Source organism: Pholcus phalangioides, unplaced genomic scaffold (assembly GCF_987345545.1).
Source record: "Pholcus phalangioides strain wild (caught in Gottingen) unplaced genomic scaffold, Ppha-v1.0 ptg000008l_1, whole genome shotgun sequence".
Classification (NCBI taxonomy): Eukaryota; Metazoa; Arthropoda; class Arachnida; order Araneae; family Pholcidae; genus Pholcus; species Pholcus phalangioides.
This window is the reverse complement of record NW_028301601.1, coordinates 64242666-64260381: the sequence shown is the minus strand read 5'-3', so window position 1 is coordinate 64260381 and position 17716 is coordinate 64242666. Positions and strand designations below refer to the sequence as shown.

At 38.9% G+C, this 17716-nt stretch overlaps 3 protein-coding genes across 4 annotated transcripts in view; 1 reads left to right on the top strand and 2 right to left on the bottom strand.

The window, feature by feature from the left end:
- The window catches only part of LOC149084760 (ninein-like protein), a 223328-nt gene that overhangs the window by 115274 nt on the left and 90338 nt on the right, over window positions 1-17716 (top strand). The gene's annotated exons all lie outside the window — the stretch shown is intronic.
- Window positions 8266-10183, bottom strand: LOC149084763 (uncharacterized). The gene is made up of 4 exons (XM_089235188.1): window positions 10138-10183; window positions 9850-10037; window positions 9534-9637; window positions 8266-9374 (listed from the first exon to the last, which is right to left on the bottom strand). The coding sequence occupies exons 1-4, from the start codon at window positions 10159-10161 to the stop codon at window positions 9085-9087; spliced, it is 606 nt and encodes a 201-aa protein (XP_089091314.1). The 5' UTR covers window positions 10162-10183; the 3' UTR covers window positions 8266-9084.
- On the bottom strand, window positions 13108-14764 carry LOC149084762 (uncharacterized). The gene is made up of 6 exons (XM_089234850.1): window positions 14515-14764; window positions 14325-14426; window positions 14179-14241; window positions 13999-14061; window positions 13705-13913; window positions 13108-13621 (listed from the first exon to the last, which is right to left on the bottom strand). The coding sequence occupies exons 1-6, from the start codon at window positions 14593-14595 to the stop codon at window positions 13108-13110; spliced, it is 1032 nt and encodes a 343-aa protein (XP_089090976.1). The 5' UTR covers window positions 14596-14764.

The following is a 17716-nucleotide window of genomic DNA, read 5'->3' as shown; positions in this document are numbered from 1 at the left end:
TTTTTTCATTGCGTCGATTTTCCCTGACTGGCTGTATTTGATGAAATATTTGTGTATCCTTTAACAGAATGGAAAAGTTCGTGAAAGAACTTATTATCGCACTGGAAAAACAACAATGACGAATCTGTCTTCACCATCAGGAGTTGCAACTCATTTTGTGAAAATAGAATAATTCTATTAAATTTCTAATAGTTTAATCATTATTCTATAGTTTTTATTTATATAGTTTAAATTAAAAATAAATTAATTGTATGATTTAAATTATTATAGTTTAAGTTAAAATTAATTTAAGTCTATATAGTTTTTAATCACTCTATTAAATTTCTTAGCATTTCTAATAAATATTCTAAGAATGACCCAACAAAAAGAAGTTATCTCGAAGTATGTTGAATCAAACTGAGATAATGATCAAGAGCTAGCTCAAAAAGAAACATAATTTTAAATATAAAATGGGTAGATTCTGGTAAAAGAAGAAACATCAAACAATCGAAAATGCTTGAAACTGAAGAGTACAACTTAGACTTGCATCAGTGGCAAAAACAAGAAAAATAATTACTTTTCTAATGAGTGTTTCAAGTCTCTCCTGTAGTGATTTTGTTTTTTTAAATTAGCGATTGCCAAGTTTACAGGATAAATCTAGAAACACTCATTTTCAAATTAGTTTTGAAATCTGAAATACCACGTGTTAAAATGTCTTTAAAAGCCTCGCATTTGTTGATATTGTAGAGAATGTAAAAATATAAATATCAAAAAATCTCTCAAAAATTTTTATGATTAGAAAATTAAAAAAAAAAAAAAAAAAAAATTCTTCTGGAGAAAATCTATGTATTTTGTGCCTTGAGGAGGGCGCCCTCTTCTTCTGAGCTGAGATAACACTGTTTTTTAAAGTAAAAAGTAATCCTGTGTACGCTACCGCATATATGTATATAAAAACTGTGTATTGTAGTTACTGCCTCACTTTCAAAGTGCTACAAAACTAATAAATGCTGCTGCAAAAACATTTTTACTACTACAAAAATAATTTTTCCTGCAACAAAAATCAAATTTCCATTTCCCACCTCTGATGTATTGAAATCGTCATCATCGTGCCACCCCTTCCCCCCGAACTTGGAGTATATCTTCGCTTATACGTCTTACGTTTTGAAAATCTATGCCTTTTCAAAAAAAAAATTGTTTCCATCTCATTAACGTGAAACAGAAGTGTTTTACAATCATCATTTACCATATAACCCCTTTGTCGGAAATCGAAAAAACTAAACACACACTCCCCTTCAATGCCTATCAAAATCCATACTAAAACAGTTCATCCTGGGGAATGTACCACCTTTCATATCCTTGAAGAGTGCTTTGTTTGGAGTTAAGGCTTGTTAGTAAATCTTCTAAAAATTCGGAATTAATTTTTTTTCCTCGTTCTCATTTAAGAAGCACTCAATTTAAAGACAAGAAGGTTGTATACTTCTCTGAACCTACCGTTTAAAGACGAATTCAGACGAAAAACGACAGTAGTATGGGCCCCACTCCACCGCCGGAAGTGACGTCACACTTCCGGTGTTGAGATATAGTACGAGGTGTCTTATCTCTTTTCCGGTGTTAAGTGGCAGCTGTTGTTAATTAAATGACTTCCGGTGTTGAGATATAGTACGAGGTGTCTTATCTCTTTTCCGGTGTTAAGTGGCAGCTGTTGTTAATTAAATGACTTCCGGTGTTGAGATATAGTACGAGGTATCTACTATAGTACGAGATGTATAATTACAAATTATCTCTTTTCCGGTCATTAAGTGACATCTGCTGTTAATTAAGCGACTTCCGGTGTTTATCAAGTGACTTCTGTTGTCTATTAGGTGACCTACGCTGTTTATCGCTACAGAATGCCGACATCCGGTGTTTATTGACATCTGTTGTTCATTAAGCGACTTCCGGTGTCTTATCGCTATTGGCTGTTGCTGCCTTATCGCTATTGACCTACGCTGTTTATCTCTACAGAATGCCGACATCCGGTCATTCAGTGACATCTGCTTTCGATTAAGAGACTTCCGGTGTCTTATCTCTACAGAATGACGACATCCGGTGTTTATTAAGTGACATCTGTTGTTAATTATCCGACTTCCGGTGCCTTATCGCTATTGGCTGCTGCTGCCTCATCGCTATTGGCTACTGATACCTTGTCGCTATAAACTTCCGGGGGATCGGTCGTCATTTTTCTCAGTACAGAGTGTTCCATTATGCAACAGGAGACGGATATCGCTGTGACGGCCCAGAGAAAATTTTTTAGCCGTGAAGAAACCGGAAAAGCCTTAATCGGGATCATCGTTGTGTCCGTGATTATAATTATCACTTTATCTAGCCTTGCATTGACTGCGTACGACGACCCAAGCTTTAAATTTAGAGGAAACTGTTCCCGTTCCGAATCTCTTGGTGATGGTGTTTTTTTCACGAGATGTAATACAATTTCTGATATTCGTGTTTTTGTCAATAACACACCGACGATAAAAGGAATAAATTTAAATTCCAGACAGATGTATAAACTTATCGAGCATGCAATCGATATCTTGATATGAATAAATATTTGAACTGAATGAACTTGTTGTCTGTTTCATTTTACTACGTGTGAAGATTATTCACATAACATTTTAATAAAAAAACTTCAAACGACAGAAATAAAAGAGAACAAAATGTATCGGCAAAATCTCTTTATTACTTTTTGAAAAACATTCGTACAGCAAAATGTTTTTTCACATACTGATAAACAGCAAAATCATTTCCTTTTCTGTTTAGTTTCTTAACAATACTTTCCAAACTTACATTTCTACTTCTCTGTATCACGAAGAACACAGCATACTGTCCACATACATTGGAGGTAGGTGATTGTAGAGGAGTCCAGTTCCATAAAATGTTTTTATATCTTCTTGTAAATGATGCAATTTCTTTTCCGTAAGTCTCTGGTTTCTGTCCGTAAGAATCGAAAAATTCCAAGGTGTTCTTATCCGGAATGTTGATTGCCATCCAGTGAGAACCAGGTTCTGTATGCTTATCTGCGTTCACAACTAAAGACGCCGGATAAGTTTGAATATGCACAGGTAACATGTCACATGGAAACACGCCGATGAAATATGGTGTTTCCCGCTCTAAAATTGTTTTTATTTGAGACGAATACATATTTTAACTGCTGAAATCATGGAGGATGTTTCGTGCCTGATTTATTTCTACGACGTTGTCGAACTCCAGGTAGACAATGACAGAGACTGGTTGGACAAGCGGGGCTTTAAACTTTGTTTCCAGTCGTAGGTTGCCGTGCCTGATCAGATTGAAATGATCACCTTGGCAGAGATCGGCGCTGAGATCAAAGGCGTAGATAGCGTACCCCAATGGGAACTCACTTCGAGAGATGTCTATACCCCTGTCTTGGCATGCTTTTTCAGTACCTAAAAACAAACTATGATACGCTCTGACATATAAGCCTTCATCATACTGGGGCTCTAGAGGCTTGAAAGGTACTGGCTGTCCGTCAGTATACGCGGCTATGAAGTTAAGATCGTAATGTTTAAACTCGAACGGCGATTTGCTATACGATCCCGAAAAAGCGTCGTTGTCTACTAAAGCGACTACCACTCTCTTGGGTAATTGTCCAACGACGACACTGTCTTGAACCCACGACATGCTACCCTGATGTAGCGAGTAAACTTTACATATTACTCTGTCTATCGGATACTTGGCTGGAGTATGGCTCAGAGCTTTCGCATGTCCCACAAGCACACCAGGAGACACTTTGACATGTCTTATGTATAAACAGGCGTCACGGAGAATGACTTTGAAGTTTGCATCTTTGTCTGGTGAAAGGAGACAGAATTCTGACTTGCTACGTATTATTTTTATTCTTAGAGAGACAAGATTCAGTAGGAGTCGCTGTTGACAAAATATGTCTCCGTGAATAGTACCCATCATGTCGACGGTCTTACTTTCTTCGATGAACGCTGCTCGTTGTATTAGACCTTCGTTGGGATCCTCTGACTTCGGGTCCACATCACTCATTTTTCCGGCAGTGTCTTTGTAAAAGAGTTCTGTAGTCAGTTGGCTGGTTTTGCTTTCGTTTCCGTGATTCAGGAGTTTTTCTATCATAGCTCGGTAGGGGTACGTGTTACTGGAAGATGATATCAGACGGTCATTCAGGGAAACATCAACTTGGGAAAACATGGATTGCAAGAATAGGTTCACAGGGGCGACTTTACTCTCTTTATCCAGAAAAGTTCCATCGCCTTTCACGACCTTAGCTCTCACATGAATTAACGTTTGAGAGAGATCCAGATACTCGTCACCACTTCCGCCAATGTTAAATTCCAGTGGGCCACCATCGGAGACGTTTGAAATTGGGTAATAGGTAACCCATTTTCCACTTTCTATGGTAGTCTGTGTTCCAGGTAGAGTGAAAAGGTTGAGTTCAGATTTTGCCAGTTGAGGAGAATCCTTCAAGAGAAAAGCCATCACGGATCGAAAATATCGTGTGTGTTCACGCTGGGTCGTTTGGCTAAAATGATGCGTTTCACCTTCTTACGTTTCCTTTTATGTCCCGCTCCAAACATGGACCGAGTCTTGGCCACTGCTTTCTCCGTCAGTATCTTTCCAGCTTCACCCATTCTTCTTTTCGCTGCTTTTTTGACGTTTTCCCCTTTCATTACGTCATCAACAATATCAGCGCCGGAGCGTAAAATCTGTTTGCCAACAGTTTTAGCTCCTTTTTTTAGAAAAGGTAAAGCTACTCTAAAAAGACTGCCGAATATGTTTCCTAGTCCATATCCTCTCTGCATTACAACGCCCGAATAATACGGCAGGCCCTGGCCGGCTTGTTGGACATAATAGTCTTCAAACTGTTCAGTGCAACAATGGTATGGAACCTTCATCTTTCGTATCTAGTTCGTAAATGATAATAGGTCGATAAGACCGGTGTTTTTATAAGAGTTGTCTCATGCGAAAGTGAAGAATCAGAATCGATTTTCCTCTACTGAAAGGTATGTGATTTCCCGAACTGTCTCGAATTTCTATCTCTATAGTCTGGAATTCTTTTCGAGCAATAGGGAGATAGTGAGGTCTATCATAATGAGAGCTTATAACCTCGTTATCTTTTCCTTTCACGCGAACGACTCTCAGTAGTGGAGCTTGCACATCTCCCACAACCTGAGGCTGCACGATATCTGAATAGACGTACAAAACTGGAAAAAACACGTTTGTGTCAGCAACGTAAGGACTTTCGGTAGTTTCTTCGATCAGCAATGGTTCAAATCCCAGCAGCTCCGCAATGCCAGTTTTTAACAAAAGTTTTGCACCATCTTTTAGAGTTATTTTCACTTTTCTCGTGTTTTCATTGTAATTAAACACTATTTTGTTTCTTAAAGCCGGTATCTTCATACCGTTCAAGAGATCGGGAACTGTCTCGTAATATCCGACTGGAACGTTTCTTCCATGTAGTTTGTCATCACCCAGATCGAATCCGAACAGATTATTTTTTTCGGTTATGTTGTACCACGTGTGAGAATAAACAATCTCCGAAAGTGCACACTCCCATTCACCAGTCAAGCTTATTGGAAATGGCAGTCTTGTGACAAAATGGGATATAGTGTTTTCAGGATAGTATGATCCTGAACTGTCGCTGGGGAGTGTTACATAGAACGACATCTTGTTGAATGACTGATAAATGCGCAAACACTGTCACTTATATACGCTTGAGATGACTCACCCATGCGTTGAACTTGCTGTCGTAGCCTTTAAATTTTACGTAATACTCCATTCTACCTCTCAATTTGCGTCTTTTTAGAATTTTTTCTACTTGATAATATTCGCTCGGCTTCACCTTCTGCAATTCAGATTCGTAAAAAGTACCCTGGACAATCTCACCGTCAGAGTCGCTTATCCTGTACACTGGAGGTAAGCGCTCGAGTCTCTCTTTAATAGTGAAAATCTCTCGAGTCCAATTATGTTCATATCCTTTCTCGAAAATCATTTTGACGCGACTTATGCGGACCGTATCTCCAATGTCAAACTTGAATTTTGTCTTCACGGGTTTCAAGATATCCTTATACAGTTCATTCCAAACGACCGATTGATTCTCTTCGGTAACAAGAACGGGTTTAGTCTTTATACTGCGGTGCCACGTGTTGTTGTAACTATGTAACAGATCGCTTAATACGTCTATGTATTTGTGCGTATTATTATGTGTGAAATATTTAAACATTTTCTGTTTTAGAGTTCTGTTGAATCTCTCGACGACAGAGGCTTTTTTCTCGCTCTCTGTTGAAAAATGTGTGATATTCATCGATTTTAGATAAACTTGCAGAGTTTTATTTTTGAATTCTGTACCTTTATCGGTCTGCAAATACTTGCATACGCGGCCTCTGAAAATTTTTCTGAACGCTTCGGTAACTTCTTTTCCGGTTTTATCTTTTAAGGGTATGGCCCAAGCGAACTTTGATAAAACATCGATACAAGTAAGTAAGTACTTGATGCCTTTGTTTTCCTTCTTCAGAGCCTGCATGTCTACCAAATCGGCTTGAAATTGTTCGTTTATACCTCCCACTATCACTCGATTCCTCTGAAAATTCTTCCTCGATGGCTTGTGCAAAGTATATGCTTCGTTACCCTGCAATAATTCTTTGACATCTTTCAAAGTCACGTTTTTACCGACTTCTCTCTGTCGCCTGTGAAACGCGTTGATTCCGCCAAAACTGGCCGGTTCGGAGGGACTTGTATATTTCTCCATATTTTTTCAAAATCGGATATTCTTTTCCTAAATCTTATCGCATCCTCGAGCCAAAACCCTCTTCTATCCTCGCCTCCAACTACGAATATTGATACGTTATCGCTAAAACACACCTGTTTCTTAGCTCTGTTCATTAGCAAATGAGAGTATAATTATATCGTGTGAGAATATATACTAGAAAAAATAACACAGGTTTCTAAATTTTCACATTTTTATTGTATTATAGTTACAAGCATAACCATTGAGGAGACATTATTTGTTCAACGGAATTTTTAAATGCTTCGTTTCCTCTAGGTACTTTTCCAAATTTCTTCTTTCGCAGATTATGTCGTGTTAGTTCCACGATATTTGTTCCCGGGACAACAACGCCATCTTGAACAAGTTCGCCATCCTCATTCCAAAACAGCAGTCTATTGTTCATTTTCATGGTGTCAACCAGTTCTCTAGCTCTTTTCTTCTGACTCGGAGCGACTTTTCGTATGATCATGTTCTCAAAATCGGGTCTTATATCTTCTTTCTTTTCCCCTAAAATTTTAGTATCCACATTTTCGGCGAGTGCTAGGTACCTTTGCAATACCTGTAAATACTGTTTCGCTTTTTCATCATCTCTCAGACCTTTCTTCTTGAGAACAGTGCTGATATCACCATCTAACTTGCTTAGCTGTTGTTCTACAGCGTTCAAATGTCTATCTGCCGGCACGATGACGTATTTTTTAGCGTGCTCCATTTATGAGGGAAGAGATAACGGATATAGCTGCTGGTAAAAGTAGACTGAGAAAACCGTTACCTCTCTGGACTAAAATACGCCGTTTTTTATATAGTGGGAGATTCTTCTTAGACAGATTTCTCAGACTCCTCTTGTGACGACTGAGCTTAGCTTTCTGAGTTTTCGTGACAGGAACGTTACCTTTTAACACGTTAAGACACACTTCGCAGAGGGCCCGTATGACACTGTTGCTACTTTTCTTTATCAATTCAGTGCGCTTTCTGCCTCTACAGCAGGTTAGCTCTTTAAGAGTTTCTAAATTTTGTTGTGCATACCTCGACATCTTGATCCTCACTGACAGTCGAAACCTCTTTCTCGTATATACATAGCGTATTTGACGGCCTTGATCAGTGCGCAATGGGGATGATTAAAGCCGTGTTTGAAACAGCGGACTTTAGGATTTGGTAAAGAGGAGGATTGAGGATAACCGATGAGATCGTAACAAGGCTTCCCCATCATCCGCTGTATGAACTTGCACTTATCTTGACCTTTGCAGTAAATAACAGAATACGAATCCGATAACAATGAAAGAATACCGGAAAGTTTGTCATAAGGTATGTCGCCGTCTCTCCAAGAAATATGATGTAGCTTAGACATTACCCATGTAGCAGACGCTCTTTCTTTACTGCTCAGTTCGGACCATTCATAAGGTGGCTGGAAAGTATAGGCCCCGTAACTACTACCAACTAACGAAAAGTAAGCCAGTTCCTTAACTATAAATCCTCTCGAACCACATCGGAAACCTTCAAAGTCTATGACAAGACCCCCTTCCATGATGTGACCACTTTGGCTGCTCGACACGAAATGAATTTATCTGGGTTGGTAAGCGTAATATGTATCATCCTGGAAAAAACCGGTTCTCAGTCTTAATTGTTCTTCCGTATTCGGTTTCAAGTCTATCAACAGGTAGCCGTAAGCGGGTTTGCAGGCATCATTAAAAACCTCTTGAAAAAATGCTTGTCTACCCGGATACATCTGCCTAGCTAAATGTTGAACTTGGCTTCTATCTCTCGGATTTTTGAACAAGACCAGATAATGTGCATTCAAAGATATTTCTCGCATCTGACTACCTTTATGAAAGAAATTTTGAACGATGAATATCACAGAAAGGTTTCTGTGGTGGCTTCCGCGAATAAACAAATTAGTTAATCGCCTGTCATTGCCTAGCTCTGACATCAGATCATCGATAACGAATAGCGTTCGTGAACCGATGTAAGACTCGTAATCTGTAGGTAAACCTTCTACGAATTTGACACCTGAAATCTGTTCATAAAACGATTGATAAATACCATAGAACCAGACAATTTCCGTAGGAAATGGATCAATCATTTTTTCGGCTATGAGTCTCGAAACAAAACGGGTTTTTCCCGAAGAAGTCGGTCCAGACACTATACATCCAAAAGGATGTTTAAGCTTCAACTCCTCCATCGTAAATGACAGATATTTCTGTTTGCATAACATTAAATACCAAAATAACACAAGAACGAGAGAAACAAATCTATAACAAACAATAAAAAATTTATTCATTAGAGTAGAGGTCTTCGCCGTTATTGCGATAATCAGAAAAAAATTAGTACCCATAAGGTAATGTTGTAAAATCAGGCAGAAGAACCCTCTTGTCATATACGATGCCGTATTTCTTCTCTTCTACTCGGGTTGTGACACGCCTCCTTTTCACCTCTCTTGTAATTTTGTATTTGTCTTGAATGACGACCTTCGTGGAGAAATCCATTGACTGTACTAGAGCCTTCATAGTGTCGAAGTTGAGAACTTCCGAATTCTTGAAGTTTAGGGTGAAGCCGCGAATCTTGCAGTACGTTTTACCGTCAGATCTCCTGTAGGCATAGTTTTTGGCTCCACCTGTTGTTATAAAAGTAATAAGAATAAATTTTCCGTTGATAAAATAATGAGAATTTTTGTTGATAAAATAATGAGAATTTTTGTTGATAAAATAATGGGAATTTTCGTTTATGAAATAATGAGAATTTTCGTTGAAAAATAATAAATTGAAAAAGGTACCTGACACAAATTCGGTAATCACATGACCATCGAGCTCATCTGTAAACTGTCCCAGGAAATCTCCCAATGGCGGGTCATTGTCACCATCGCTAGCATAGATGATTCTAAAATAATAGAAAAATCAAATAAATGAAAAATCAAATAAAAGAAAATTCAAATATAAAAGAAAAATCAAATAAAAGAAAAATCAAATATAAAAGAAAAATCAAATATAAAAGAAAAATCAAATATAAAAGAAAAATCAAATATAAAAGAAAAATCAAATGCAAGAAATGCTCACATAAAATTAGTTTCATAAAAATTTATAGATACTTACGAGTCCGTGTCAAAATACAACAAGGCATCGCCTAGTTTCTCCATCTCGGAGTATAGCTTCAAGCGAGCCCACGCTGTTGTAAAGGCAGCCAGGAAAACATTGGTCCTGTCGGTCTGGGGTATGAAATCCGACTTGTACTGCCATTCAACTGCAGCAACGTTCTCAGTTGGCAGATACAAGTCCTTGACCTGCAAAAACAAAAATATTTTTTAGTTTGATGAAATCAAATGTGAACATGTTAAATATTTTATGAAGAATCATAGCACATAATAATTATTAAAAAAGTACCTCTATCGCAGGATCATTCATCATCTTATAAAAATCGGAGGCTTTAGTCAAGTACGATAACTGCGACTTATTCTCCTGCATACCCCAGCGACCCCAGAAGCTGAAAAAAAGAATAGTTTGTTTTACTCTATCTTAAAAAAGCAGAATATTTAAAAAATACATAAAGATGTTGAAAAATTGATAGCTACCTATTCAGACATAGCTTCGCCACCTGTCGACGTCCGGGGTTAATATTAATGTTTCCTGGCTCCAACTGGATTCCTTCAACCTGGTCATATTGCTTCACGTATGAGTTTTTCTCCTCATTCGTGACGCAGTTAGACGGCCAACCCGAGGACTCCTGCTTGATTTTCAGGAAGGCGTTTATGTAGGGGGCAAAAAGACCTTCCCGAGATTCTTCGAAATGATAAACCTAGAAAAGAAGTTAAAACATATGACTACACAATATATTGCTAGAGTAATAAAGTGATGAGATTAAAGTGATGAGATTAAAAAAATACCTCGTAAATTTTCATCACGACGTAACCTTTTTCAACTGCCTTCTTGAGCTCTTCTGTAACCCATGTTCCCGTAATACACCTTTCCTCGTCGTTGTGGTGGCATTCGTTAGACAGTGTTTCCACACACGAACGGCATAGGGGAAAAGTCAGCTTTCCGCCGGATCTAGAAAAAATGAAACTCATTAGTACCTGTTATAATGATATGTGAAAACAAATAATAAGAAAAAAAATCATTCCATTTACCTGTATGGGAGTACGGGCAGATATAATCCTCTTGGTGGCTGTACTTTGCACTTTATGATACCAAAATACGACCCCAGCTCCCCAAAGTTCTCCGTAATAATCCGGGGGTGGCCAACCGGATATCTGCAAATGAAAGGAAAATTCATTTAAAAACATTTCATACGTTAGGTCATAATAACTTATAAATAATATTTAAAGTACTTACCTGCAGTATTTATTGACCCACGGGTATAATGACGTGAAGTCAATGTATTTTGCTGTTCCTTGGTAGAACAGCTTGGTGGCATTTGTTCTACCACCATAAAATGCATCTCTGGGTGCCAACCTGTCGACATAGTGGAAATCCATCAAGAAACTTTTCAGACCCCCGTCCGTTTTCTTCATGGCATTGAAGTCATGCTCCCACATGACTTCAAGCCTGTACCCGCCTTGACGGATTTTCTGCTCTTGTTCTGATGTTTTCTTGTGGAGTTCCCACATGTATGTCTGCGTGCTAGGATTCACCAGGTCCCTATCGAAGCACTGCGGGCAGCCGTGCCAATAGCATCCTGAAAAGAAAAAAGAGATACATGAAAAAAAAAAATAATAATTAGAGAAAAAAGTTTTGAAAATAAAATCCGAAAAGTAATTACCGTGAAACAGATACACAGTGTTTGTTTCGGTACAGAAACCGTCCACACTGAATCCGAAAATTCGTTTCTCCCCTGATCCATTTCTGGAGTGGTGAATTTTTAGGTTGTTCTTCTCACCCAGGTATGACAACCATTCGATACTAAGGCGGCTGCTGTTGGTTTGATTCACGTAACCGTTGACGGGCACCATCCCAATTGACCCCACCTCAATGTACTTCGACCTGTACGTTGCCATACAGGCCGAGGCTATGGTGAGGTATTGGAATGGGTCGACACCGGTTAGCTCCAGGAATTCCTCACGAAACTGCAAGCAGCACCGTCGAAGAATATCGACGTCTGACCTAAAAAAATAAAAAATTTTAAGTACAGTGAAGAAATAATAGAACAATAAATAAAACGTATTATAATATAGAAAAGGACTTACTTGCAGTATTCGTACATTTCGTGTTTGAACACGAATTTCCCGTTTTTTCTCTGCTCATACCAGCCATCGAATTTCGCCTTCATATCGGCGTTGAATGTTTCCGGGTTATAGAACGCTTTCTCCGGAAGGGCTCCATCGTAATCCTGATTTTCTGGTCTGTTGAGGAGATGAGGAAAGAAACCTTTCTTCAACTCTTCTAGACCGAAAGTCTTTGGTAGTTTGGCCAAAGCCATCGGGAGAAAGTTGAGGCTGTCTATAACCCGGATTTTTAGGGTGTCCAGCCGCAAAGCCATAATCTTTGATCCGCACGGCACAACTGAAGGTTTTACTCCTTGCTCTAGGAGATATCTACAAAGGAAAAAAAACAACACATAAAAAAAACAGTAACGTGGTATTTATGTAAACATTTTCGAATAGTGGTAAAAAACTTACTTGAGCAGGAACTGGCCATCGAATCCCTTCATGTTGTGGGCGATTGCGGTGTATCCTCTGTGTTCCTTGCGGAACAGCCATGCGCAGAACTCGTTGATGGTGTTGTAGCCACTGAAGACCATCTCTTCGCCGTCCGCATATTGAGCAACTGCAAAGTTGACAATATGCTCCCCCGTTGACTGGTCTGTCTCAAAATCGAAGAAGATGAGCTTGTCGGTGGGGGCCTTCACCGTCTTCTTCTTGAGAGAGCATAGGTGTTGTTCGTCATGATGGAAAACTTTGCAGTTGCTGCAATATTTTTCCCCGCAGACGTGTTTTCCTCGAGGCCGCTCTTTTTCGACGAGAAACCTCTTGCAGGACGGGCACTCGTAGAATTGTTGGCAGAAAGTTTTGCTCTTGCCTTCAAGACTCTTGTGCCTTGCGTAGCAGTCGGCGGATCTACATGTCCTGTGGCAATCCCTGCATAATTGTGGGTCTACGGGGATGCATTCATCGCTAAAACAGGTGTTGCATCTCGTAGCACATTTGTGTTTTTGAACGTGATCATAAGCTTTGTCGCAGTCCGGACAGTAGAATTTCGATGCGTGAAAGCCCTTGGGAGATGTTATCAGGTCGTAGTGCCCGCCATGAAGCAACAAAAATATTTTTTTGTCCTTTTTGGCCGTCTTGAACACCACCTACATAAAAAAGACATAAGTAAGAAATTATATAAGAATATATTACATTGAATAGTATAATATTAGTATAATTCTCGGTGATGATAAATTACCTGGTAAAATTCTTCGGAGGACTTGACAAATATTTGCACGTCCAGGACCTCGGCAAATTTGGCGATTGCATCAAAACCACAAGGACCTTCGGGTACTCCGGCTTCTCTATACAGATCCAAAGCCATTTCCCTCTGTATATTCTTACGGCCGTCTTTCACCATCGAGAGCTTCGGATGTTTGTCTAGGACAGCTTTGCCTATAACTATTGCCCTGGCACAACAGAGTCCGTCTTCGGGCGTACGTATGATTGACATCTTTGTCAACCGGTCAGACGATATATTGACGATCTTTTGTCGGCCTCCTCCTCGTGGTAATCTGACTGTGATAACGTCAAACCTTAGAGAAGGGTCGTCCAGAGGTATGGAGTTTTTACTCTGCAGCACTTTCATTATTACTGCCAGCAGCGACTCAATCGTGAGCGAAGCCACTGGAACAAGTGATGTAGAGATTGGCCGGTCCAAATTGTCGGATGTCATGACGATTCTGAAAAAGGAGAAAATAATCAATTATTCCAAATAATTCGTCACTTTGAATATCCAGTCCCTAAATATCCAACAAATACATACCGTATTCGGTCCTCGGGGTGCAACCCGCTAGTTGTCTCGTCTATCAGTTGCCTCAACAACGCTCGCAAAAATGCCACAGCAGCTATTAAACGAGTTGACGGGTCCACCAACTCCTCCGTTCGTATTCGAGCTGTGAAGGTGATCTGTTCCGCATTAAAGCGGACATTTTTCTTGCGGGACTTTTCCTGCAACACGTATGGTTTCGTGTTCTGTAAGAGAAAAAACGAAAATGAGTATTGTGGGGAAACAGTAAAATAATCAAAAATAAACAAACTCTATTTCAAGAAAACTTACTGCATTTTGTCTCGATGTACCCTCGCCAGGGTCCCTTACTTGACCTATCTGATCCTCGGGTTCCTGTTAGAGAGAGAATAAATGTTAGAATATGTGAAGAGAGAAAACAAGTGTTTTTTTTTTTTGTATATAACAGTCAAATAATCAGTAATAAACATGTTCTATTTCAAGAAAACTTACAGTATTTTGTCTTGATGTACCCTCGCCAGGATCCTTTCCTTGACCTATCTGATCCACGGTGTCCTGTTAGAGAGAGAATAAATGTTAGAATATACGAGGAAAACAAGTGAATTGTAGAAAACAGCCATAAGACAACTGAAACTAACCTTCTCAGCTTGGTTCATATCTATTTCTTCCAAGAACGGGTTTTCGATGAGTATCAGTTCTGCCTCGTCCATGGTAAAATCAGATCCGAACAGATTAGAATTCTAGAAAAAATACAGTATTATCATCAGTATAAAAATCAGTGTTAAATACTAGGTGAATCTTTTAAATATATGAATTAAATAAAGTTACCTCGTCCCAATCGATAACATCAGGCAATGAATTGTTGTCAAAAACAGATTCCACGTCGAAAACATTCTGGAAAAAAAACATAAATTTAATACGCTACATTAAAACACGATATCTGCACATTTAGAATTGATGAATATATAGGTACTTACATTACGATTTTCCATCTTGCTCCGAGTCGAAAAGAATGATGAAGTCGATGAGAGAAAGCGAACAAGCTAGAACGGTGAAGAAAAAGCTAATGGTATCTGTCTCTCACAGACCGCGCTATTTATATGGTAGGTCCGGAAGTATATAGGGGTCTGTAGAGATAAGACACCGGAAGTATCTTAATGAACAACAGATGTCATTTAATAAACACCTGAATAGAGATAAGGCACCGGAAGTATCTTAATAGAAAACAGATGTCACTTAATAAACACCGGATGTCGTCATTCTGTAGAGATAAACAGCGTAGGTCACCTAATACACAACAGAGGTCACTTGATAAACACCGGAAGTCGGTTAATTAACAGCAGATGTCAATAAACACCGGATGTCGGCATTCTGTAGAGATAAGACACCGGAAGTCTCTTAATCGAAAGCAGATGTCACTGAATGACCGGATGTCGGCATTCTGTAGAGATAAACAGCGTAGGTCAATAGCGATAAGGCAGCAACAGCCAATAGCGATAAGACACCGGAAGTCGCTTAATGAACAACAGATGTCAATAAACACCGGATGTCGGCATTCTGTAGCGATAAACAGCGTAGGTCACCTAATAGACAACAGAAGTCACTTGATAAACACCGGAAGTCGCTTAATTAACAGCAGATGTCACTTAATGACCGGAAAAGAGATAATTTGTAATTATACATCTCGTACTATAGTAGATACCTCGTACTATATCTCAACACCGGAAGTCATTTAATTAACAACAGCTGCCACTTAACACCGGAAAAGAGATAAGACACCTCGTACTATATCTCAACACCGGAAGTGTGACGTCACTTCCGGCGGTGGAGTGGGGCCCATACTACTAACGACATTTATTGCTCAATTCGAGCAAAGACTTGTACATAAGCGGATACATGCTCTTTGAACGAGGGTGACGGTTGTATAGTGAATGGGGGGCGTATGCTCCACCTCCACCCTACCTCCTATGCTAGTAACACAAATTTTTTGGGGAACGGGGGCCGGTCGTCCCCTCCGCCCTCCTCCGTATCCACCTATGGACTTTTATTGGCTAAGGCTGGTGTGCTTCAACTACACGACGACCTGTTTATTCAGTAAAATCCGTATTCATCTCCTTTTTTTTCTCACAGAGTCAACAGCCTTAGAAAATCAAGTGAGCAAACCAAGTGTTGAAAATGAATCGCCATGCGAGCGAGAAATCCGGGAAGTCCCAAATTAGAACTTAAAACAAGTAGCTCGGAAAATTCTCATTAAACCATGCGGGACTGTTCCTGGAAGAGATTCTAGGTGCAGTAGTTGTAGTAGCCGGTTTCTACTAATCATCATCAGCAGCAGCCACTTTCCATTCCTGGGTGCCAGATCATGCTTTCGGGACTTGTGATCTCGCGATCGATAATTCATTAGCTGCTGCAGCTATTCTTGAAAGCATCTTTGTGCTCATCCTCGAAGTGATTGCGAATCTCGAATGCAAATACGTCGGGCTGTTTGTAACTTATCCCTTCGTCCACTGATCGGGACTATATAAGCCAGCGTGACCTACAGAGGTCTATGGTGTCCATTCTACTTTTTCTTGAGCCATTTCATTACCTTGTAATTGGAATGATGAGAGCATTGCTCACTATAAAAAACAAAGGTTTATAAAGATAAATATTATCAAAAGAAGTGTTAGAAGAAAGAAGTGCAAACACAATTGTTTATCAACGGTTTTTTTTTTTTTTGGCTTATAGATTCTTTCCTATAGTTACCAGTCTAGATGAAAACTCTCCCCCACATGCAGCAGCAAGCCTCTTTCCAGTCATGAAATTTATTTATGAGTAAATTTATAACGTATTTTTTTAATCTTCTGTCTCACAATCCCCCTCCCCCACCCCTCGTATTGAAGCCTTGTCTGCTCTTCGTCTTGTGAAGACCATGGTTCTACTGGTAAAAAATTTACCCACCCCTATTTGACTTTTTTTTAATTTTTGTAACTTGAACATTTTTTATGGTGTGTTGATAAGAGATTGGTGCATTGATGAAATGAATACGATAATGAATAATTTTAATTTTTCCATATTTTCTCTGGCCTTTGTCCTTTATGGTCGGAAAATAATTCTTTTTATCCATTCTGAAGACATGATCAGCTTCACGTCCGCTTTTTTTTCTCCCCGATTCTCTCGCTGGTTCCCATAATCACCTTACATGGCTTCCTTTTTGCTTGCTATTATAAAAATGATAGCAAGAGTTATATTTCATAATTTTAATATTCATAATTTATTTCCTATTTATATTATTTCATAATTTAATTCATATTCATAATATTTCATAATTTAATTCGTATTCATAATATTTCATAATTTAATTCATATTCATAATATTTCATAATTTAATTCGTATTCATAATATTTCATAATTTAATTCATATTCATAATATTTCATAATTTAATTCATATTCATAATATTTCATATTTTATTCATATCTATAATATTTCATAATTTTATTCATATCCATAATTTAAAATAAACTGTTTAAAAGCGCCCTCTACTACTTTGGCTGTCATAAGTCGAAGCGTATTTGGCGACGAAAAATGCTTCTTGAGGTCTGTTGCTTCACCTCTTAAAGATAGTCACATTAATTTAGAAACACCCTGTGTTTTGGTATCGATCTCTTTTGTCGTGAGAAATGCTTACGACGAGTCCAAGAACGATAATGTCATCGCAACATCGAAATCATGGCCATGATATCATCTATTGAATGAAGCTCCCCACCATTCTCATATGTATATACGTGCATGTATGTATGAGGAAGAAGAAAGGAGAGAGAATGTGTTGTGTGTGTGTGTGGAGGCGAAATTTGGACGTTACAGTTAGTGTTTTGTTAATGATAGTGTTCAACTCGACATTAATTCTGATGAATATGTCGGAGGACTTACGAGGCTGGAAAGAGGAAGACAGTTGGGATGTGGAGGCAAGTGAGGTCTTTTGTGTTCAAAAACTGGCTGGTGCACAGTTAATCATTCTTCTCCTGCTTTTTGATTAATGACGACGAGT